Source organism: Aspergillus oryzae, chromosome 3 (assembly GCF_000184455.2).
Source record: "Aspergillus oryzae RIB40 DNA, chromosome 3".
NCBI lineage: Eukaryota > Fungi > Ascomycota > Eurotiomycetes > Eurotiales > Aspergillaceae > Aspergillus > Aspergillus oryzae.
Window position 1 is genome coordinate 3,138,652 of NC_036437.1, and position 22,016 is coordinate 3,160,667.

Genomic DNA, 22,016 nt, shown 5'->3' on the forward strand with positions numbered 1-22,016 from the left:
GGAAACGACCGGTGATGCAATGTACATAGATTTGATGCAACTGTCGATACACGCTTAGACATTAACCGCACTCGAAGCATATGATATGAAACCGCGCGTAAGAGTTGGGATGTCTGTCCAGTATCCGGATCGTCGCTTTCTTGCTGTTGCGTGGTCAAGTAGGCCCATTCAACGAAACAACTTATAAACGAAAATAGAAATTGATTTACCGGGGACTAAAACTATGAAATTCGAAAAGCACTACATTCCTGTAAACTCAATCCCGTGTTGCGCCGGATATATCAAACAGGGTCACATTCTCATATCCAGAAAAGTGCTCCAAACTGAGCACAGAAGTAGTTGGTTTGGATCCAAAAGTTCCGAGGCAAGAATAATCAATATTTTCATTGAAATAGTAAAACCAAATTATTAAAGGAAAGGACCAGAGACGATGGAACGAGCTACCTTGAGTGCATGCCTTGGCGAAAACTGGAATTGAACAGCGGAACTGCAAAAACAAGCCAAGTCTAAGGATAGACAACAACAACGTCAAGAACTGGAGTCCTAGACTACCTTAAGCCCCAATGTGTTGGTTGCTGGCGATCTAGAGCAAGTGTTCGGACAGCTCGTGTCCTTGCGTGGAACACCGGTTTAGAGAAATAGTTGAGAGATAAGCAAAGTGCCACACCAATGCCCAAGTGATGAAAGGAAAAGAATAGAGCAAAGCAGAACGGGGATGTCGACCCTGCGGAAGATCGCAGGCCAATGGCAATGATGATGAAGGGACGAAAAGAGACGGTTTTGCAGTTCAAAGCAACCAGAATGAAAACCATGACAATAGCATGTACCTATATAAATGCACAGATCTACTGACAGGGTTAATTCCTCGTTCTACCCAAGAACGAGATCGTCAAGAACAGTCTTTCCAAAAATAAACAAACAGAGAAACAAAGGGGGAATCGAACATTCATGGAGATGATGACGGCATCATGGAGCAGGCATCACATCCGATAGCGAGTCTCGTATGGTATAAATTTCACAATCCAAAAAGCGTCGACAAGCCACAATTAGCTCCGAGGCCGTGGCGCTATTCATGTCGCCAATATCTCGTTTGCCTGTCGAATTTTTATTATATGTTTTGCTCCCTTCCGTATCTCGACTCGTGTGCTTGTATCCTTTCCAAGTCCAACGCCTACCCAATTACATTATAATACACTTTCCGCAGCATCCAGCATTGTCGCCGGGTTCGCTCACGTCCATTTTGCCCTCCGGGGCGCGATTGCCGAAGGCCCCCGAGCCGGAGGGGTAAGACGACATTTCTTTGTTGTACCGACGAATCTCACGGACGAGGTCGTAGAATGCGTTTTCGACGTTGATGCGAGACTTCGCGGATGTTTCGATAAATTTGCAACCAAACTGTCTTGCTAGAGCTTCACCCTCTGTTGATAGACACAACCATCAGTCACATCAGCCATTACAGTGAGAGGACCGTTTAGCTCATTACCCACCTTCTACTGTGACGGCTCGCTCCTTCCCTAGATCGCACTTATTACCGACCACGATGATAGGGAAGTAATCCTTGTCCTTTACTCGTAAAATTTGTTGCTGGAATGTCATAATTTCTTCGAAGGACTGGCGCGACGTTATGGAGTAAACCAGAAGGAACCCTTCACCGGTCCGCATGTACTGTTCACGCATTGCCGAGTACTCCTCCTGTCCGGCCGTATCTAGAACATCCAACAGAGCGACCTCCTCGTCGATGACACATTGCTTGCGGTACGAATCTGTTTGCCGGGATCCGATGAGTAACCGAACGGGCCAGCGATATTCTCGAAGGATAGGGGAGGCGACTCACCTTCGATTGTCGGATCATATTCATCGACGAAGTGACTTTGAATCAATTGAATGGTCAAGCATGACTTTCCAACACCACCACCACCAACAACTACCAGTTTGTATTCTCGTAGAAACTAGAGTTCGTCCAAGCGTGAGTAACAACTTGCGCCATGTTCGGAAAGGGGCATGATGGAATCGGGGAACGCAATTGAGCAAGGGGATAGAGAGAGAGGGAGAGACCGGGTGCCAGGGACCGGGCGTCGGGGAAAACAAGCTTACCTTTGAGGCCATTCTAGAGTTTTCTGCCCGGGTGTGTGTTTGATAGTTAGGATGAAGGGCGCGAAGGCGATGATCGAAGCTATCCCGACGGGCGTAGTAGTGACAGCGGATCGAGAGAGCGGTAACACAATTTTCTTTTTTTGCAGTAGGGTCAAGAGTCGGGGCCCAGCTTGTCGGGAGTTTCGCGCAAAACAGAAGCGCCTAAAAGACAAGTCCACAGCAACGGCGGGTCTAGTGAGTCGACTAGGCCAAGCTTAAAGGCGGATGGGGGTTGAGAGGATCAGGGGGGCAGGAGTTCGTGGAACTGATGGCAATCGGCGGGAATTGAATGCGAGGCGGTAGGCCGCTTTTCCTTTTCGCTGCTACCGAGCAGAAACCCGACTTCAACTCTTTCTAGTATTTCCAAACTAGACCAAAAAACTCAATCAAACAGTTGCTCCTTTTAGAGAGGGTCTTAGGGGAAAGAGATGAGGTGGAGATTGAGAGGGGGTGGAAGGGGGAATGATGATTAAGGAGAGTTTAAAGTGAGCAACGGAGGTGGGGGATTAATTAGAGCAGGATAGGGCCAAAAGAGAAGAAGAAAATTAAAAAGCAAAAGGAAAGAAAAATCTTAACACAGAGAAAGCAACATACCGTTTTGGTTACTCGAGTTGATTCAGCAAGCGTGTGGAATTACTCTAGGGTTCCTTTTCAGGGAGAGCGGTGGTCAGAATGAGTGCCGATTGGAGAATAATAACAACAATCAATAAAAAAAGATCCATGAAAGGGGCCTTTTTTTTTCTATCTTACTCGGAGTAGTTTTGGGGGATAGTAGGGGAAAAGAAAAAAAAGAAAAAGAAAAAGAGTGTGTGGCATTAAGCCATTCCTGTGCGTGTGGTCAACATCCGAGACCAATATTCATGTTTAATTACATTAGTTGAAAGCGATTTGCTTTCTTATTAACAAACACACCCCCTTCCGGGAAATGTTGTGATAAATAAGAACTTAATAACCTGCTCCAATTCGAAAATTACGGATGACGACTGTGGTTGGTCGTGAGGAAATGAAACCCACCAATACAACAACCATACGGAGTACAAGGGAGATAATAATTATGAGTAAGTAAATTAGGGGGGGAAATAAAGAGAGCAATACCCTACAGGAAATTGAAAGAAAATGGTACTCGGTCGCAGTGGTATACTACCATTGATAGATAGACAGAGCAGAGAAAGGGTAGAAGGGGAAAAATAAAAAGAAATCAAATCAAATCAAAAAGGGGCAGAAGAGGAACCGCGATGCAAATTATTCGCGTTGGTTCCTTTGGCTCCGGTCATTTTCCAACCTCCTCTAGGAAGGAGCCCCAGCCACAGATTAATCAATCTTCACTTGTTCCCACTTCTTAGCGCCAGTCCATTTGAACGCCTCTGAGAAAGTCACCCATTGTTCCATCTGGAACCCTCGGGAGGGTCTGTCACCTTTTACTCCGATGGATGCAACAACAAACGAATGAACAGTGTCCATGGAAATGTCTACACCAATCAATTCCATTGTAAAGTGGGTTCTATCACTTTATCACCTTCCAAGTTCCCGCCTCTTGGTCTTCAAAACCTTGGTCAGGTAATCAATCACATACGCAAGCTCGCTAGGTAGCGCAAGGAACGAAGAAACACCACCCACTCTCTTGAATCAACGCTGGAACCGCGACTCTATGCATAGTGGATGATATTAAGGCCACATGATTCAGGAGGGGAAGAGTCTGATTCCATGGGTGATAAACTGAAGCCTACCATCTATTTGCGTCATGGGGAAGAACACGGCATTTCGTTTTCGACGGGGACGGTGGACTCCAGATCCGATTGATTGACGTTGCACGGAGAATATATCCTCCATTATGTGACCTCGGTTTCTAGAAACATTCTTAGCCTGGATAGAAGGCGGACACGGCGGCGAACTAACTAACCTTCATGTTGACAGCTTCCCCTGCACGCACTTACATCATCGAATATCCTCCCACCCTGCAATGGCTGTCCTTTGTATCTTGTGCAGCCAGTCCCTGAGTCGCAAAAAGTCACATTGCGGCTAGCCTACATCCTTATGGATCCTAGTTCGTGATCCAGAAGTGGTTCCCCACTCCTCCACTTTCCAAAGATGATATGTAGACTAATGGTCCACCGTCCGTGGTCTGACCGTCTGATCCCTTCGGTATCGAGCACGGAGGAGACGGGTTATGATCATCAACATCGGCGCGATAATGGTGGTTTATCTCTGTACTCCGTACGGAACACGGAGCAGTCCGTAGGATCTAGTACAGACAGAGTATGGAGTAACGAAATGATCATACTCAGTTATCAGGGCTTAGGCCTATCACTTCATAACGCTCCGCTCATTGATAGACAGATGTGATCGTCGCCTGCGTTCAGAGATACCCGAAATCTCTTTGCAGCCTAGACATTGGTCCCCATCCCTAGTTGCATCGGTACGCCTCCAGCCCCCGGGCTACTGCACCGTCTCGGTTGATCACTTGGGGAATTGGCGACAATTCGAATGGCGTCCGTTCGCCCTAGAGGCGAATTGGAGGAATTCGTCCGACCCCAACAGTGGCCCCCATATCCATGAGGGATTACTACATGACAATGCTACCTTCTCTTATATCAGCCAGGAAGAGACACAGCGATGGACAGGCATAGATTCTGAACACAGCCGAAATTCACCAGGATTTAAGGAATCAGCCCAATCGCTTAGATGTCTTGTCGATTCGGCCACTAATGTGAAGTCGACAGACTCGACACCCACCGATTCGCGTGCAACCAAACTTGTTGGTTTCTCCTGAGGGGGCCGATCTTTTTGTTTTAGGGTAAGCCTTCAAAAACTAGACGCTTGGCATTGGGAGTGCGTGGAGATTATTCACGTGGTGGGTACCCGTAACATGGTCCAATAACCGACTTTCCGAGCGATGGATCCAATCAATTCAGAGCTCGAGATTTCTCTCCCATTTCCATGCATACAATATTGAACAAGGGTTGGTCTTCCCGATGAACTATGATACAGCAAATTCCGATGACATCAATTCGCACTCTAGAATTATTTTTTCTTTCAACATGTTACTTTATGTGGCTTACTTACCCTGACATCATCCTCAGGATGGGTTGAGAAAAAAGAAAAGAAGCATACAACATGGAAGTTTGACGATCTAGCAATGCAACCGAATCATCCACCGGGGGCGAAAAGCACATTGAACATGGGTTGACAGCGACCTCACCACCGATGCCATGCTGAATGCCCGATTACGTGGTATGAGCCGGATTCGAATGTGCTATTCTGCCCCTTTTCTTTTAGGCGCTCGTTGCCCATTGCTGTCCGGGCACCGGCCTATCAATTGCTTTGTTCCTATGGCTGGGATCACACCATATACTACTCACCACCAGGACCTAAAACTTTTCACACCTGGAGCAAATGGCCCTATCAGAGACCAAATTCCCACGGGTAATATATGACCCGTGGGTTGAAAGGGCGCCCGTGGCCCTGGTGGAGCCGACTGTCCGTTACCCCTTTTCAGACCTAATTCCATACAGGGCGAAGGGAAACAGTCTCTTTATATCCCGTGGAACATAGCTGCGATGATTCTGGGTGGTGACTATTTTTGGTTCTGCAATCCGCTCCGATATGCAAACTGCAGCTTGCTGTCACCTGGAGATGTACGTGAAAGCCTCGTATTGGTTGAGGGTCGGGCCATCCATGTCTATCATACATGTGTATGTGGCCTTTTAGTCGTTCCTGCAGATAAGCTAGTTGCTGCTGTCCAACTGCCAGTGCAAGCGGACGCCAAGTCTCTTGTGCTTTAGGCTTACATGCATTGGTGATAGTTAAATATTTTTCTTGTTTAGTCGTTTGGTTTGTTCTTGATTCATTCGGATTGCGGCCATGCCGCATCTGTCTTCTATATCCAATATATATAATTTCACGGTATTAACAGCCGCCCTGTCATGCTTCATGGGATGGCGTCTAGAACTCATGTCTATTTCTTGTGCAAATGTCCGGGTGATGCCTGGAACAAATCAGTATAGCTGTTCCAATACAAAATGGTCATCTCCTCAACATCACAATAAACTCACCTGGTGGCTTGGAAAAATCAGAGTGTCAGCAATCACGACATTCTCACGCCGACCAGCGGCAAATACAATAACTTCTGCAATATCATCCGGGGTAAGTGGCTCGCAGTTTCTGCACAATAATCCGTCAGCTCTGCCCTTACAACAGTCATTTCAAGAAAGTCTTACGCATATACGGCATCAGCCTTCTCCTTATCTCCGTAGAATCGCACAACGGAGAATTCCTAACAGTCGTCGAATTAGCCTCAATAGTCGCGCAGGGATAATCAAAAGGAACCCCTCACAGTCTCAACCTGACCAGGATCAATCTCGATGATCCTAATTCTCGAAGCGATAAGCTCCTTTCTTAAAGCCTCGGTAAACGACTTGACAGCCGCCTTGGTAGCGCAATAGATGCTACCACCCGGATAAGCTTCACGACCAGCGATACTTCCAATGTTAATGATGTCTCCACGACCGCCATCACCCCGCTTCTTGAAAATCGGAAGAATCGCCTGGGTCATGTTGATCAGCCCAGTGACATTAGTGGAGAACATGACATCGATATCCTCCGGGGCGATTTCAGGGGCCTTGGCAACACCCTTGACAAGCCCGCTAATCTCCGTCAGTGACTCAGAACAACCCAGCGCCACCATCGGGCAAAGAAACGGGGCATCTCGCTCAAAACTCACGCATTGTTGACTAGAACATCGATTTCCTGGAACTCCGCCGGCAGAGAGGGTACGAAGTTCTGGACTTCGGCCGGGTTGCTGACGTCTAGTTTCACGGCCAATGTCTTCACGCCGTCACCGACTTCCTCCTTGATCTCCTGCGCGAGCTGGTTCAGAGAGTCGATTCGTCTGGCTGTCAGGATAAGCTTCAGGTTCTTGGGCGCCGTGCGAGCGAACTCCTTAGCGGTGCTGCGACCGATGCCGGATGACGCGCCGGTGACGACGATCGTCTTGCCCTCGAGGCGCTTTGCCATTGCCGTTGCCATTGTGCGTTGGGTGATTGCTGGTTGGACTGTGCAGGAAAATGGGTTCTTTCGGGCGAATGGAGTAAGTGTGGAGAGTGTAGTACTTGAGGGGGAAGAAGCTAGGTGTCGTAGAAGTCGAATGGAATTACAACAAACTCGAAAATGCTTCATAAAGAGCTTTTTTCTATTCCCACGATACTCTCTAAATTAGGAATTCAAGAATTAGATAGAAGAACAGAGAAGATAGGAGCAAAGTTAGCCAGCGATAAGAGGGCCGATGAGTCGGAATGCTGTGCGGGGAAACCCATGTCCGCATGTCGTGATTCGGCATGGCAGCGGGGCTCCGTTTCGGCTGAAGGTTTGCCCGATCGGTCTTCCAGCCGAAGAATATCCTTCTTCTAACGTCATTGGAAGTTGGTATTGCGTTGAAGTATAGCTATGGTCTGTTATATAGCCAAGCTGGCTACTTCACTAGCAAAGGGGTTATCCGTTGAGTTACTGTGGAACTCATTTGGAATGAAATAGAGAAATGATCCCTTTCATACGGATATGTATATACTACGGAAAAGTATACTCCGGATAGCAGATATGAGCAATTGAAGGAATACTGAAGCCAGTTCAACGAGTGTCTTCAAACTAGAAAAGATCACACGCCAAAGCATAAGCCAATACGTCTAGTCTAATGTTCACTGCTAGTAACACACTGTTCGTGAATAGAAAAAGGGTTTGCCATAACCATAGTCTGGGGTATATAAAAGTTAGTTTAAGGTTATCAGATGTAATCTAGCCTTTTACACCTGTAGCAGGTCTTTAGATACATAAGTGGCATGCTGAGCCTCTAATCGAGTTAGCAGCAGATCTAGTAGCCTCTAGGCTTGACTCTCGCATGACTCGCTGACCAAGCTTTAACTCCCAAAGCTATAGGCCAGTACGTTTGCCACTTGAATGTTTATCTTTCCATACTGATATAACTTCTTCTACTCGACAATACAATGCACAATGATTGAGATGGCCATCTCTGTTGATTCTTAGGGAGCGATCTTATAGTACAAGAGACCATTGGCTGGACTTGAGCTACCTGTCAACTCTACGTAAAAGAGAGGTACTAAGACTAAGGAACGCTGGATGACATCTTAAAACCACTCATGAGTTGCTTCAACTGCGATCTTCTTATCTTACCGAAAAACTCAATGTACATACGATGTATTGATTCCATGACATTAGTTTAACCAGCTAATGCTAAACTTCAATGAAAGCGACCTATGAGTTCGAACTCGTATTTCTCAGCGAAGTTAAACTGAAACTACGATATAGTTCCACATATTTATCTACAACGTAATTTCATCCTAAATTGTCTTTTCCTGAGGCTATATTTATTAGAATCTAACGTTACTATATGTGAAGTTCCACAATATGTGTCTGGGAAAAGATCGTTGGCTGGAAAACCCTTGATGAAATTTACAGGACGATACAGATCGATGTCTATCACTGCTTATAAGCTCAGCACTAATGATATGAAGTCACTTATGTGATGGTGTTCTAGACCCTAGTGGCAGTCGTAAGTATATCCTGTACTATGAGGATGAAAAGCTGTCAATGTAATGGTGCTAGCATAAGTACAAATAATCCTACCGACCTATTCAACCACAGAGTCTTGAAAACTTTCAAGCGACAGAGATGCTAAGGCTACTGCATTCATCTGTTCAATGGTAATAACAGGTTGACAAGCTCTGAGTAAAAAATGGATTGATTTTACCGGTGAAGTCAACAGGACAGTAAGAAGCTGAAAAAACGGCTTTATGACCTTAGTACTGCCCAAGCAGTATGGTATAGATGTAGTTTACTATCTGTTATAGCTAGGTTTTGTATTTGAGAAATAAAATCCAGATATACTTTTCTGGTCTCTGGGATCCTTTGTAGCTGAAACTTTAGTCAAGTATGTAATGACTCATCTATAGAACAATGGGTTGTCTTCTATATAACAAGGTTTCGTAAATTTCCTAAGATAATCTCTTTGATACTTTATTTACAAAGTCAAAAAAGCATAATCTAGTTCTCTTCCTTAATTACCTGACATCCTGCAAGTCTTTTGTTGTCCTCAACCCTAAGTAAACTTGAAAACAAACAATGGGGTATCAGGAAATCGCAATATATGATGGCTGGGATCTGCCAATACACAGCACCTGTAGTCTACAGGGGCTTCCAGAAACGTAGCTTGAAGGTGAAGGAATACCTCATGCGATAATGGGCAGATTCTAGATGCTCCTTTCATTGAGGTTATTGCTACATGGGGCTATCTATGTGAAGTTCCACAAAAATCAGCTGGCATTCATGAAACAAGCATATTTCCAATGAAAAGTATTGCTTCTACACACAGAATTCCACTATGAAGCTCGGACATAACTTTCAGTATTGGATGAACCAGTACATGGCAGACATAAACATACAAATGCAATCTGCTGGAGAGATCTAGTTTATTATTCGACCTTCTTTGTTCCTGGTTTCCAAAGTGATGTATCCTGTAATACGCTCAACAATGATGCTTTAGGCTGAGTAGGATATGAACAATGCGGCTTGGAGAGCTTGGACATGAAAGAAACTTCCAGCTCCATTATGGATATAAGGTGAAGTTTTCCTTCAGTTAGATGAGCGTGTTCAGCTATTCAGATAACAACCTAATGCTGCAATTCAGATGGATGGAAGTATTGGGCATGCCTACGGCCATTATTCCTTTCAGGGCTCGGTATTTTCCTGAATGAATGGCACGGATTTGATTGTGCTGGGAAGCCTTTACCACTTTCTACAACAAACTACAACAGTAGCTAGGGAGCCAGATCTACTACAACCTCCCATGAACAGTGTATATATGCGCCTTGTGTCTTTCCAATTCCTCAGTGGCTGTTTCAATGTATCTCTACCTAAGCTTTCCTGAGCACTCTTCATTAAAACGACCACATTCACAAGACGCTGTGGGCATTATAGCCGCTCTATACACCTTCAATTATTGAATATACTTATAGCAATTATGCGCAGTTATACAAATAACCTCCGTAAGCAGGTGAATGGCTGACCCGCCCACGTGATATTGCACTGTTTACTGACCAGCAGTTGTTCGGTTGCCCAGTTTTTCGAGGAAGCCCTTAGGCCCGTGTCTGGCTTTAATTGGGCCGAAGACGTCGAGGAAGCGCTTCAGCAGCAGTATGAGCGGTGGAAGTCCAACGACATATCCGACGGGGAGGCGGATGATACATCCGAAGAACACGGGGGTACTGATACCCCCATCTCTTCTCAACATGGATTTGACATCTCCCCAGTCTGGGGAGAACATCGTCATGCGGATAATTCTTACGGGAGCAAAGCTCCCGTTAGAGGAACGCAACTTGAAACGCCATTCGGAGTAGCGCCAGCCTCGGAACGCTGTAGACTTACTACGAGCGCTTTACCCCAGATCGGAGAAGGTCAAGAGGACAAGCTATATAATAGCTATGAAAACCACTACGAGACTGTTCAGATGAGGAGTGAAGTTGAACAAGAATTTGTATTCCGCAATTATTGTATGGAACATGACGAAGAAGGGCAAATACACCACTTCAACTGGCTTGGTTACCCCCTCCGCGTACCCAGTGGGACTCCTGCTGTGATCTCTCTTCTTTTTCAACTGTCAGACCCAAAGGTACCCAAGCCCAGAGATGAGCTTCGATTTCAATCTATCTTTGCGAGGGCCATGATATTCGTCGACCCTGTTATTGTTCTACTAGAGAGAGGTTTGCATGATCTGGACCGTCGAGGCTTCAATCTCGTCCGATGGGCTACCGGCCGCGTTTCCAGATACTATACCTTACATGGCCGATGGACTGAAGATCAGTTTGAATGGCAGGAGTGCAGGCTTCCAGATGAGGGGATTATCGAAGAGTATCAAAGTGGATCTGTGGCCTGTGGCAACGGCTTTATTAGCCTCTGCAACATCCGATCGAGGGGAGAGTGGGCAGCCCACAAGGCTCATCTTCAAGAGAAATATGACAAGGCTGCTCGCCATGCAGCAGATGACTTCCACAGAAGGAGACATTGCAGAGTCTATAAACCTTCTTTGCTGAGCCAGTCGATAAGCCAGAGAGATGTGGAGTGTACTGCAGGTGAGACAGTTGCTTTCTATCAGAAGGGTTTCATGCTGATTTATGACCTTACAGAAGACCATATAGAGACGCTCAGCGATAGCTCAAGCCGTGAGCAAGAGTACAGCGGGATTTACATTAACTCTCGAGAGAGCATTGAGGGATACTGCGACGAATGTGTGGAGATGGTTGCCAACGACCGTAGGGAAGGAAGACAACAAAGAAGACCCCGGTGTTTCGGAATCCATTCCGCAGCCGATCGTACTACACAGATGTACGAAAACTGGCAGGCTATTATCACATCCCAGCATGGAACGGAATCAACCGACACCTGGGAAGCCCTTAGCAGGACGCCAAACGGCGGTCGAAAAGTCGCCTCTAGGAAGAAGAGCCGCCTTGGTCGCTGGAAGCATAATTTAAATGCCTGGGAAGTGACATTGAAGAGAATGATGGTCCAACGCGGTCGGTCGATATGTACAAACGCTCAGAAGGTGTTTCGGAAAAGGGGTTTCTCGCGTTAAGCTATTCAACGGACCCTGACCCTAACCCCGAGACGATGGTGTTGAATCCGCACTAATGTTGCCTCTTGGCTAGATATCCATCTCAGTCCTTACACGGCCTCACAAGTCGGGCCAGATTCCAACAAGGTATCGTTTAGTTGAATGGGATGGGTTATTTGAAACGTTTCGAAACGGATTGTTTGCAGCTTCCAAGTGGTCTTGTCAGGACTGGGGTCGAGTTCTAGTCAAGAGACAAGACTGGTGCGGGTTCAATATCCTTGCATATCTTAGGGCAAGGATCGGTTGACTCGACAACGTATTTGCCCGATCGATATGCGTGGAAGTTTTCTGAAGCACACCTTCGGAAACTTTGTGCGTATCAACCGACAGTGTTTGGCGATCCGTTCTTTCACCGCTGCGTTCAAGCTTTTAGACCATCCTGCGTTCCAAGCGAACAAGATCGCCCATTTTCTCCGTATATGTCGTCATGATCTGGGGAGTTTTCTTAGTGCTTGACCGTTTCAGGTGATCGTCAGGGGGGCGAAATTGTCAGTTGTCGACTCTCGCTAAGCACAACTCTTTCTCCCCTTTCCCTCTCGACTGTTCAACGATCGTCGCTCGATCTTTGACAGCGATAACACAGTGGTATTAACCAGTGGGGATCATGGACAGCTTAGCCCTCGAATGACATATTTGACGTCGATGGCACCGTTGCAATGTGTTTAACCCGATCGGCTTGCTCTCCCCAAGACTAAGAATTCTAAGGAAACAGCCCGTTTTTCACTCGTCAACATTTATGCCTTTCTTTTCTCTAATTTTATTTTATTTCATTTATTTATATATTTTTTAATATAGCATTAATAGGTCAATAAGGGGCAAAAAAGAAGCTAGTGCAGGGCAACCTGAAAAGGCTGAAAACCACATGGAACGCGGGTCACGGGTCAACACTAGTCCAGTATTCCCCAAAGTGGAAAAGCTAGCGGCATCCATTCTTCTTCGAGATCGTTCTTATCAATCATGGTCGACAGACTTCGTTTATTGCCCCTGCAGTGGAATTCAATAGTGGCGCGCGTACCATCTCCTTGGAGCCCGACGATCGCCGAACGACGCAATAGTACATTTGAATCCACGGGTTATGTATGTAAATTTACGTACATACTCCTCCTACATGTGCCACCCTGAGGCCCCTTGCGTCCACTTGGCAGTAAGCCATGCATGTAAGAATTTAGTTTCTATTGGTCATGAGTGGCTTACTGGACAGACCATTTTCATCCACTAATATGAACCCTAATGACCGAATCAGGGCGAGATATGCGTGGAACACGCCTGGAGGTTCTCCGTACTGTGTGTACCGAGTACTTGCCGGCATATTTTACACCGATATTCTCCACGTCCACTTTTGAACCATTCTGCATTGCTTGCATCAGCCATTGCCGGTCAGTGAGACACAGCACTCCGTCCGGCTCTTTACTTTCGGGATTCCTATACATGCTCTATTTCGGGCTTGGCGTACTGAACTTGATAGCCAAGAAAACCCGGTAGACGCCATCGTACTGCCTAACGATACTTCGTTGTGTCGATCATGCACCGAAGAGGGACTCCGTTCCTTTAAAGCCCGCCATGACCGACCTGTGTGCAGGTCTTTATTTTCCGACAATGTTTCGTATTCAGTGAGCAGGCGGTCGACGACGAATGAATACAGGACGTCAAGACTTCGATGCCAAGTTGATTCTGCTCCACAAGTAACAGAAGGCCAATATTCGCCCCTTTCGGCGAAGATTTGCAGTGGCTAAACTAGTCACTGAAGACGAACTGGCTGACCTTCGGGGAGTAAATGATCACCCCTCGCTTGCCTCGGAACCTGAAAGGGAAAGAGAGCTGCTGAGGAGATTTTGGAACTCGGTACTACATCGCAAAAATTAGAGACTGTATTAGCACTTGGATAAACCAATTGCCTGCATAAATTATACTCTTTACGATGAAATCGTGCCTGGGGAACCGACGATCATACCATTTAGAGGTCTTTTGTCGCAGCCAACCCGCACTGCGGCGGTACCGACAGCTGCATTCCATGGGTACAATATCGTATACGCGAACAATATCCTTGGAACTTTTCGGAAACTAAGTTGCTGGGAACTCTATACCCACTCGGACCCAACATGGCATGATTTTTTTCATAAAGCCGAAACCATGATGCAGTCATGTTTATTGCCCTTGAACCCTACCTCAATCGCAGATATTTATGGTTATTGTATAAGTTCTAAAACGTCCGATCCAGATACGATGCACTATTGAACGAACTATCGGTCCTGCATGGCAATACCTCGCCACGCTGAAATCCTTGGTGGACTACATGTACTCGTGCGCACTAAAAGTCAAATTGGCACTGGGGCTTCTTGTGGGTGGAGCAAGGGAAAAGCCCGAATCAGAGGCGCTAAAACACTGCCGAAGACTCCGCTCCCGGCCCCGGCACGAGTAAATCTATCCTATACAGGGAAGTACTAACAGAATGTGGCTACCATGGGTCTGCCTATAACGAGTCAACGACACCACATTGACACAATGTTTATCAGACCGTGCCCCAATGCAATCATCGATTCGCTGTACAGGATATACAGCCCACATAGACGACGACGCATGTGGAGACATGCCAAGTACCTTCATGACTAGTACTCACAATGCAGGTGATTGCCGCCACTAAGAAACCACATGGGCAAGAGAAATGCAAGAAAAACGTAAAGCACCAGTCATCTGTTAATACTTTGCAGTCTCCCAGCGAGTCCTTCTGATTCTGTCCCAGGATTCAGAGTACGCTATTGAGCACTATCAAACTTTGACTACCACATATCCAGAACAACGAAGGCCCCATCTCTCTCCAAAGTCCACCAAGCTTTTCATAGATAACCCCCCGGCACACCAAAGTCATTGATGCCACAATCTTTTATGCAGTTCACTCTACACTGACCTCTGGTTATGGGCCTGGGGACTGTGCATCATCTAGGACAGACTACTGATGCGCAGCCAATTCAGGCCAATGATAAACCAGATATCACATTCTTTTTGTATACGAGGATCGCTTCGAGTCACTCTTTATTAACAACTTAACAACACAATGGACGAATTACTGCCACATATTCTATTAACTCGCGATGCTGACGATGGAGTATCGCGGGGACAACGTGCACTGGTGGTGACAGCCGTGCTAACTGCCATTTCTATTCTCATCGTTGGTATGCGGATGTATGCTAGAATCGGCTTGCTGAAGATGATCGGTCGCGAAGATTACACAATTCTATTTTCTCTGGTAAGCGCCACGGCTGGATGGTTGCTGTCGTAAATTCTTCGACGAGTTGCTTACCTATCCCAGGTTCTTGCCATTGTCTACCTAGCTTTAGTTGCTGCCGGTAAGTTACCCTGGCGGATTTGTTGGATATAATCTCGGACCGGTTCTGACAGACACCAGAGGTACATTTTGGCCTCGGCGAGCATAATTCCGCCATATCTGAAGAAATGTTAAAACAACAATTGAAGGTAAGCAATCATAAGGTATATCGACTAGCCGGCATAATGCTTATCTTCTATCGCTGTAGCGACTTTGGGCGGCCATTCCTATGTACAATGCCAGTCTCGCATTCACCAAATTCTCGATCCTCTTCCAATATCTCCGCATCTTCCCTGACCGTCGATTCCGTATTGCTTGCTGGGTCATGATGGGCATTGTCGCGTGTTACGGGACCTGGGCTGTTGTGAGTGGCTATGTAAACTGCGTTCCCGTGGCCAAGTTCTGGGATCGAACGATGCCTGGCTCGTGTCTGAGCTTTGAGGGTGTTTGGTTCTTCAATGCTTCAATGAATATCGTCACCGACCTCACGCTCCTTATCATGCCCATGCCTCTTCTCTCTCAACTACAGCTCCCGCGCCTACAGAAATTTGCGCTCATGGGTGTTTTCGCCATCGGTGGACTGTTAGTCTCTCCCTCTAGCAATTGTATATCAATGATGATGCTAATTGCAAGCAGGGTCGTCGTAACTAGCATCCTGCGACTTTCGAGTCTCCGCACGGTCGCGAACGATCCCGACACATCCTGTAAGGAAAAGCAAGAGTTATAGCATGGTGTTCATCGCTAATCCTTTATCAGACAGCAACGTGGGCGCCGCGTACTGGACCGCTGCGGAGTGCAATGTGGCCATCATCTGCGCCTGTCTTCCCTTCCTGCGGCCGATTGTCAGCTGCCTGTTCCCCAAGCTCCTGTCGACTCACAGCTACAACCGCTACACCCGGAATCCCACCGCTACTGCTACTACTCGGTCCCGAGCAACTCGGATGCATTTGCCGTCACAATATGACGATTTCGGCATGTGCACGATCGATATCGAGCACGGCGAAAGGAAGCCTGACGCCTTCAAGGGCATCGAAGTGACCACGGAGATGTACCAAGAAACCTCCAAATACGACGAATCAACCAGTCAACGAAGACTCGTCATGGAATCATGATTGATGCCATCACCCTCGTTTACATTCTTTGTATATCCTTTTTGTTACCAGCTTTATACCATCCTGTCCATGTCTTCACGGAAACCACTTTCTTTTTGCACACGACTGTTATTTCATGAAGGCTCAACTGTACATTATTCGCACGATACCATAATGACCATCAATTCAACCACATACAGAAACACAAGACAGACCACAAACTTCCACCCAAAAATCAAATATGATGTAAGATCACCCCAAATCCACAATAACCTGCCCATCCCTCCCCAACTCCCCCTCAACAACAGTCCCAAACTCCCTACTCAACTCCCCCACCCTCTCCCTAACCCAAGCATGATCCTCATCCTCCACTCCAAGAACCTCAACCTCAAACAACCGACACCTAGTCGGCACAACCTCCAACCTCCCCAACGACAACCCACCCCTCCCATCCTCAGAGACCAAAACCCTCCAAAGCGCTCCAAGATCATTCCTAAACTCCCCATTCAACGCATAATCATCCACAAAATCCCCACAACCATACATAATCAACCGTCCCCGATAAACCTCCACCCCCTGTACATGATGCGCCGAATGCCCATGCACAATATCAACTCCGCACTCATCAACCAGGAACCGCGCCAGTGCTCGTATCTCCCCGGCCGGCCGCCACGCATAGTTAGGTCCCCAGTGCACGGAGAAGATCTTCAGCGCCGGCTCTTCCCCGCTGGTAAGGAGGGTCTTGAGCTTTGCGCGTGTGGCAGGAGAGTAATCTATGAAATTGAACTGGGGGATGTCGGCCCATACGCGTGGGTGGTCTGAGGCGGAGTAGATGTGGATCTTATACTCTTTTGTCTCACACCTACTACCACCACCAACATCACCTTCAGTACCTTCAGACCCACCAGCAGCAAAAGAAGAATCGGAAAGAGAACCACCCATCCCCAAAACCGCAGCCTCCCCCGGTCTATCCCCTACACCCGCAAACTTAATCCCAACCCCCCTAACCGCCTCCACCGTCTCCTGTAACCCCGTCACCCCGAAATCCACCGTATGGTTATTCGCTAAGCTAACATAATCAATCCTCCCCTTTTGCAAAACCTCTAGGTTCCGGGGATGCATCCTATAATTGAAAGCTTTGTTTGGCCACGGCGTGTCCACGGTAGTCACGGCCGTTTCGAGGTTGATGATATTGAGATCTGAGGCGTGGAGGAAGGGGAGGGCTGTTCCCCAGGGGGAAACATAGGAGTAGGTGTTTAGGGATGGGGTTGTTTTGAGGATATTGGTGATTGTGGTGTCCCAGTTGGGTTGGTTGGGGAGGTGGGTTGGGAGGAGTTGGTCGATTAGGCGGCCGAGCATGACGTCGCCGGTGAAGGTTAAGGTGTAGGCTTTTTTTGGGGGTGGCATTTTATCCTTGATTTCTTTCTTATGAGGGTTGATTGGGTTAGATGTGTTGTACTATGTATGTTGTATGTATGTATGTTTGTGGTAGGTTGGATTTGGATTGGAGACTAATGCATCTAAGGATGTATGTATACTGCTACTTAATCTAAGGTATGAATTAGCGGTCTGTCTATACATCATTATGAGTTCACTCCTCGATCTCGGGCCGTTCCGAACGCACGAGATTGACTGCCCATATGTACATCCTACATCCTACATACGACTGTCTGTCATATCAACAACGGTTACAGTAAATGCAAATATCCGATTCCCGATCTATCTCGTCGATCTATGTATGTATGACGTTTCCGAAATTAAAACCTCAATTTGAGGAGAGATCTGTAGTTATCAAACATCGTGACAAAGCCTTCCTGGACTCTTTTCCTGGTAAACCCGCTATTCCCGCTTCAAATAACACATGGTAATTCACAAACAACCCAAAGCCACTTTTCCCTGAATATGGAAACAAAACCCGGTTAATCCATCGACTCTTGAAGGTGGTATCTCGTCAGAAAGCAACTGCTGCGCCTGGTGTATTAATGGACAAAGATGAGCAAAAAGCGCATTCAGACATCGAGTCTCAGAAAGGAAATAACGATCATTGCCGCCCCAACTCGGCCAATTCTCGCTCCTTCGCTCTCAGCATCTCCCGCATCTCCTCAGCTTCCCGCTGGAGTTGAGCCCGGCGTTCTTCTCGCATACTGTCGAGTTCGGTGACTCCGGGCAAGGACTGAGGCTGCGGAGGTGCCAGAGCCTGGTGCGAATGTTGGTGCTGCTGGCGACTCAGTGCAGCGAGCGACGGGTCCAAGCGTGACTCGTCCCGCGTGTTAGGATGGTTGAGAATGGAAGAAATGGAGCTGAGCCGACCCGGTGGGGAAGGGTTGGCAGCTGACATGATGGGTGGGAGTTGGTTCGACCCTGATTCCAACGTTGTGGGGATCGAGGCGGCCTCTGCAGATGACGCGGTCTCTGCGAGAGTCCGTTTCTTAGGATTCGCAGGATTAGGCGAGAGGGATCGTCGAGCAAATTGCGAGACGGGAGAATGGCTGGGAGCGTTGATGCGTTCTGGTTCCAACAGCCTCGGCGGAGGAGGGTGGTGCGGCAGGGAAACTGTCGCAGAGCCGAAACCCGTGAAATCAACAGGCGGCGGCGCGAAACCAAACTGTCTTGGGGCCTGCGGTGAAATACGATCACCCGGCATATGCTTGTAATGGTCCATGGGCTCCGAACTGTAATAGCGATAATGATCGTCGTGAGGAGCCAATGCAGCAGGAGACGCTTCCGGCGAGGCAGAAGACCCATTCGATGACTGCGTGGCCCCCGTCGGAGAATGCTCGCGCAGCGCCGGCACAACCCTTTTCCGTCGTTTAATGATAGTCTTCTTCATCGTGGTAGGCCGATAACAGCCGTGAAGTTTATAATAGAGACCTAAATTATTTGTCAGTACAATTACGGCTTTCGGTATAATAGGAGGAAAATTTTAGTAAAAAGAAAAAAACATACCACACGCATTACAGATTGGGTGACCATTCTCGTCTCGTCGCCAAAGTGGAGTTACCGTAGTGCCGCAATTCTGGCAGGATACCAACATATTGCCTTCTGTTGTTGTTGTTGCCGGGGTGCCATTCTTTACCGATAAATCAGGCTCCTGCAGAGGAGGCTTTTCACTGTCGGAGGTGGTTGCTCGATTCCATGCATGCACAGGGACCGTGCCCCGAGGAGTCGATTTGTACACACGGTTATTGTAAGCGGGGCATCCGTCACACCCCTCAGCCCCTCCTGTACCGTTGCAGTTACCTCCACCAGGACACGACCCTTTTGAGCCATGACAACCTCCTCCCTCGTGCGATGATGGAGCAGTTGAATCGTGGGGAGGATGCGAAGGATTGCTCGGTGGTTGCGTAGTTTCTGGGCTTGTCTGTACACGGTTGCGCTTTGTCGGTCGAGCCACGTTACGAGCCTTCAAATAGAGACCGCAAGCATTGCATATCATAGCTCCTGTCGGAGAACGCCGCCATAATGGGGTGCTTTTTGTCCCGCAATTACTGTAAAGCATCTCAAATCAGTACGACGCACACGGGCCAAGGCAGAAGACCGAATACTAACCTGCACGAATGTCCTAGAAATGAAGTGTCTTTCTGGGACTTCGGCGACGAAGCCTTCTCTGATTGGTTTGCACCAATTTCCGACGGATATGGTGTCGACCCCTCCAAGAACTTGTCTGCTTCATAGAGACCACGACTGGGCATTTCTTCGTAGCGTCTGGACCCCGTTTCATCGCGAGGTCGGTCGACAGGATGTTCCCGACCCGCCTGGGCTGATGATATTAACTGCTGCGCAGCATCAAGGTCCTCTGCGGATGGGTGTCGCGCGACAACGTCCGGATTCCGGGGGAGCGATCGTACCGTCTCCATCTGCGGGAGGGACGCTAACATTGCCACCGCTGTTGGTCAGAAGATGGTATCTTCTCTTTGCTTGGTGTTCCGGGGTGACGACAACCCAGGGAAGGGCAGTATAGAACCCCCAAAGATAAAGCGGATGGCCGTTCGAGGCGGATCGTCGAAATAAGGGGAGGATGAGGGTAGGTTGCACCACAGTCGGGGTTGTAATGTATTGTATCACAAAGTCAAAAGTCGGTCAAGATGACAGTGCAGGAGAAAAAGAAAAGTTAAAACGCCTAACTCGAAGGGCGAACCGGTAGAGTAAAAGAGCTGCAGCTAGTGAGACTCCTAAACCAACCAGGCGGAGCCGGGGAAGAGAGACCGGTTATCCCTGACAGCGGCTCAGAGATAATAGGGTGGAGTCGGATTCCCGAAGGGTGAGCGATCAAAAAAGTAAAGAGGAAAAGGTATTCGACTAGAAGGAGATTGGAAAGAGACGCCTGATCTGCCACGAAGGTGGTTTTGTTGGCCAATCCGAGATGAGGCTGGGTGGCGATCCGGCGTGACGCTCAGTGGTGGGTTGAGGCGGTTATCGGTGCTGGATTTTTTTTTCTTCTGTTTTGGGTGAGGATGGAGACGACAATCGGGATTACAATGAATAATAAAGTTAAAGGGAATGAAGAGCCAGCTGAAAGACACGACAGGTGGAAGCAGGGGGTGGAATGTAGAAGACGAAAAGTGAAAGCGTCGACAAGAAAGATCGACGGGGAAGGGCGATCAATCAATCCGATCAGATATGATGTGTGGAGGTGACCAGGGGTTCACAGGAAAAAAAGAATAAAAATAAAATACAACACAAAATAATAATAAAAAAAGAAGAAAATAATCACACGTTTTCTGCGGAAGAGACAGGAAGGGGGGTGGAATGACGACGTGGGAAGGATGAAGAATGAGGCGTGAGAGATAGATTTGATTGATAAAGAACGATTGGGAAAGGCGGAAGAAGTGGGTAATAATGATGCTGCTGCTGCTGAAGATGAAAGGGAAAAAAAGAAAAGGGCCAGACCACCACTTACCCTTATGTTTCTATTCTTGTTGCCTGGAAGAAGTTCCCAAGTCAGATTCCCCGAGTCCCAACAGTGTGGTCTTATCGAAGGACGTTTCGTTATCGATCTCCAGGGGGGTAGGAGGATCTACACCGGCCTTTCTCGTTGGTATTTTTGCTTTTTCCCCTGCAGTGTGGATTGTGTTGTCGGCTTGTTCAGGTCTTGTCTTTTCCCAAGAAAGTTGGGGAAGGATTGCTTTGTTGAGTTTGGTTACTTTACAGAACTTTGCCTTGTGGTAAATTTCTTTTTAATTTTTTTTTTTTGGCTAACAGCAAAAGTCACATTTCCCTTCTTTCGTTTTGCATCCATCATGATTGCTCTGCTTCTCCCCAGATCGTATCATCTGGCTCCACCGCTACCACATCCGGTCTAGCGTTCTGGGTCTAGTGGGAATGCACCTTCCCAGAACAGTACCTAGTCTGTCGGTCATGAAAATAAGCCTGATTCCCTTGTCTGTCATTCGTCCAGCACTGAATTTCTCTCAAGTCAGCATTATTTTCGCCACGCTGATAGGATAGTCGGATGCCTTCCATCTCCTTCTTGACGTTCTAATCTATCAACATCTCCACCCAATAGATCCTCACTGAAGATTTCTCCTCGGCTCACGCCGACTTTAGCCACCACTCACTAGGGGTCCGGACGCATTAAGGTCACATAATGCCAAATGGAAATTACCTAGACACTAGTCTGGGTAACTATTTGTTATCTCGTCCCGCCGGCGAGGGAAAACTTCACGCCCCCGTTCGATCTTCCGCCGTCGTGATTGGCTCACACGTCACCAACAGCGCCTCTTCAGTCGGCGCTGATTCGTTCCGTATTCGTTCCTAATTCACGATTGATAATCTTCTCTTTTTGTCCTCGGGG

The 22,016-nt window shown here is 47.5% G+C and overlaps 7 protein-coding genes across 7 annotated transcripts; 3 read left to right on the forward strand and 4 right to left on the reverse strand.

Annotated features, from left to right (window-relative positions):
• Positions 1 to 1,179: 1,179 nt before the first annotated feature.
• AO090026000726 (Ras family protein) lies at positions 1,180 to 2,106 on the reverse strand (the record flags this gene model as incomplete). The annotated part of the gene is made up of 4 exons (XM_001822082.3): positions 1,180 to 1,418; positions 1,488 to 1,763; positions 1,835 to 1,949; positions 2,095 to 2,106. 4 exons carry the CDS (start codon positions 2,104 to 2,106, stop codon positions 1,180 to 1,182), a joined length of 642 nt encoding a protein of 213 aa, XP_001822134.1.
• Positions 2,107 to 6,088: 3,982 nt separating this feature from the next.
• AO090026000725 (oxidoreductase, short chain dehydrogenase/reductase family) lies at positions 6,089 to 7,158 on the reverse strand (the record flags this gene model as incomplete). The annotated part of the gene is made up of 5 exons (XM_001822081.3): positions 6,089 to 6,118; positions 6,186 to 6,294; positions 6,351 to 6,406; positions 6,467 to 6,776; positions 6,854 to 7,158. The coding sequence occupies 5 exons, from the start codon at positions 7,156 to 7,158 to the stop codon at positions 6,089 to 6,091; spliced, it is 810 nt and encodes a 269-aa protein (XP_001822133.3).
• Positions 7,159 to 10,861: 3,703 nt separating this feature from the next.
• On the forward strand, positions 10,862 to 11,770 carry AO090026000723 (uncharacterized protein; the record flags this gene model as incomplete). Its single annotated transcript, XM_001822080.3, has 1 exon — positions 10,862 to 11,770. The coding sequence occupies one exon, from the start codon at positions 10,862 to 10,864 to the stop codon at positions 11,768 to 11,770; it is 909 nt and encodes a 302-aa protein (XP_001822132.3).
• Positions 11,771 to 14,861: 3,091 nt separating this feature from the next.
• On the forward strand, positions 14,862 to 16,243 carry AO090026000721 (PTH11-like integral membrane protein; the record flags this gene model as incomplete). Its single annotated transcript, XM_023235946.1, has 4 exons — positions 14,862 to 15,053; positions 15,206 to 15,280; positions 15,340 to 15,835; positions 15,888 to 16,243. 4 exons carry the CDS (start codon positions 14,862 to 14,864, stop codon positions 16,241 to 16,243), a joined length of 1,119 nt encoding a protein of 372 aa, XP_023091140.1.
• A 231-nt stretch (positions 16,244 to 16,474) lies between these two features.
• AO090026000720 (CapA family protein) lies at positions 16,475 to 17,629 on the reverse strand (the record flags this gene model as incomplete). Its single annotated transcript, XM_023235947.1, has 1 exon — positions 16,475 to 17,629. The coding sequence occupies one exon, from the start codon at positions 17,627 to 17,629 to the stop codon at positions 16,475 to 16,477; it is 1,155 nt and encodes a 384-aa protein (XP_023091139.1).
• Positions 17,630 to 18,263: 634 nt separating this feature from the next.
• On the reverse strand, positions 18,264 to 20,100 carry sreA (siderophore transcription factor SreA; the record flags this gene model as incomplete). Its single annotated transcript, XM_001822077.3, has 3 exons — positions 18,264 to 19,093; positions 19,169 to 19,710; positions 19,772 to 20,100. 3 exons carry the CDS (start codon positions 20,098 to 20,100, stop codon positions 18,264 to 18,266), a joined length of 1,701 nt encoding a protein of 566 aa, XP_001822129.1.
• An 888-nt stretch (positions 20,101 to 20,988) lies between these two features.
• AO090026000718 (uncharacterized protein) lies at positions 20,989 to 21,980 on the forward strand (the record flags this gene model as incomplete). The annotated part of the gene is made up of 4 exons (XM_023235948.1): positions 20,989 to 21,002; positions 21,090 to 21,256; positions 21,285 to 21,387; positions 21,839 to 21,980. 4 exons carry the CDS (start codon positions 20,989 to 20,991, stop codon positions 21,978 to 21,980), a joined length of 426 nt encoding a protein of 141 aa, XP_023091138.1.
• Positions 21,981 to 22,016: the final 36 nt, after the last annotated feature.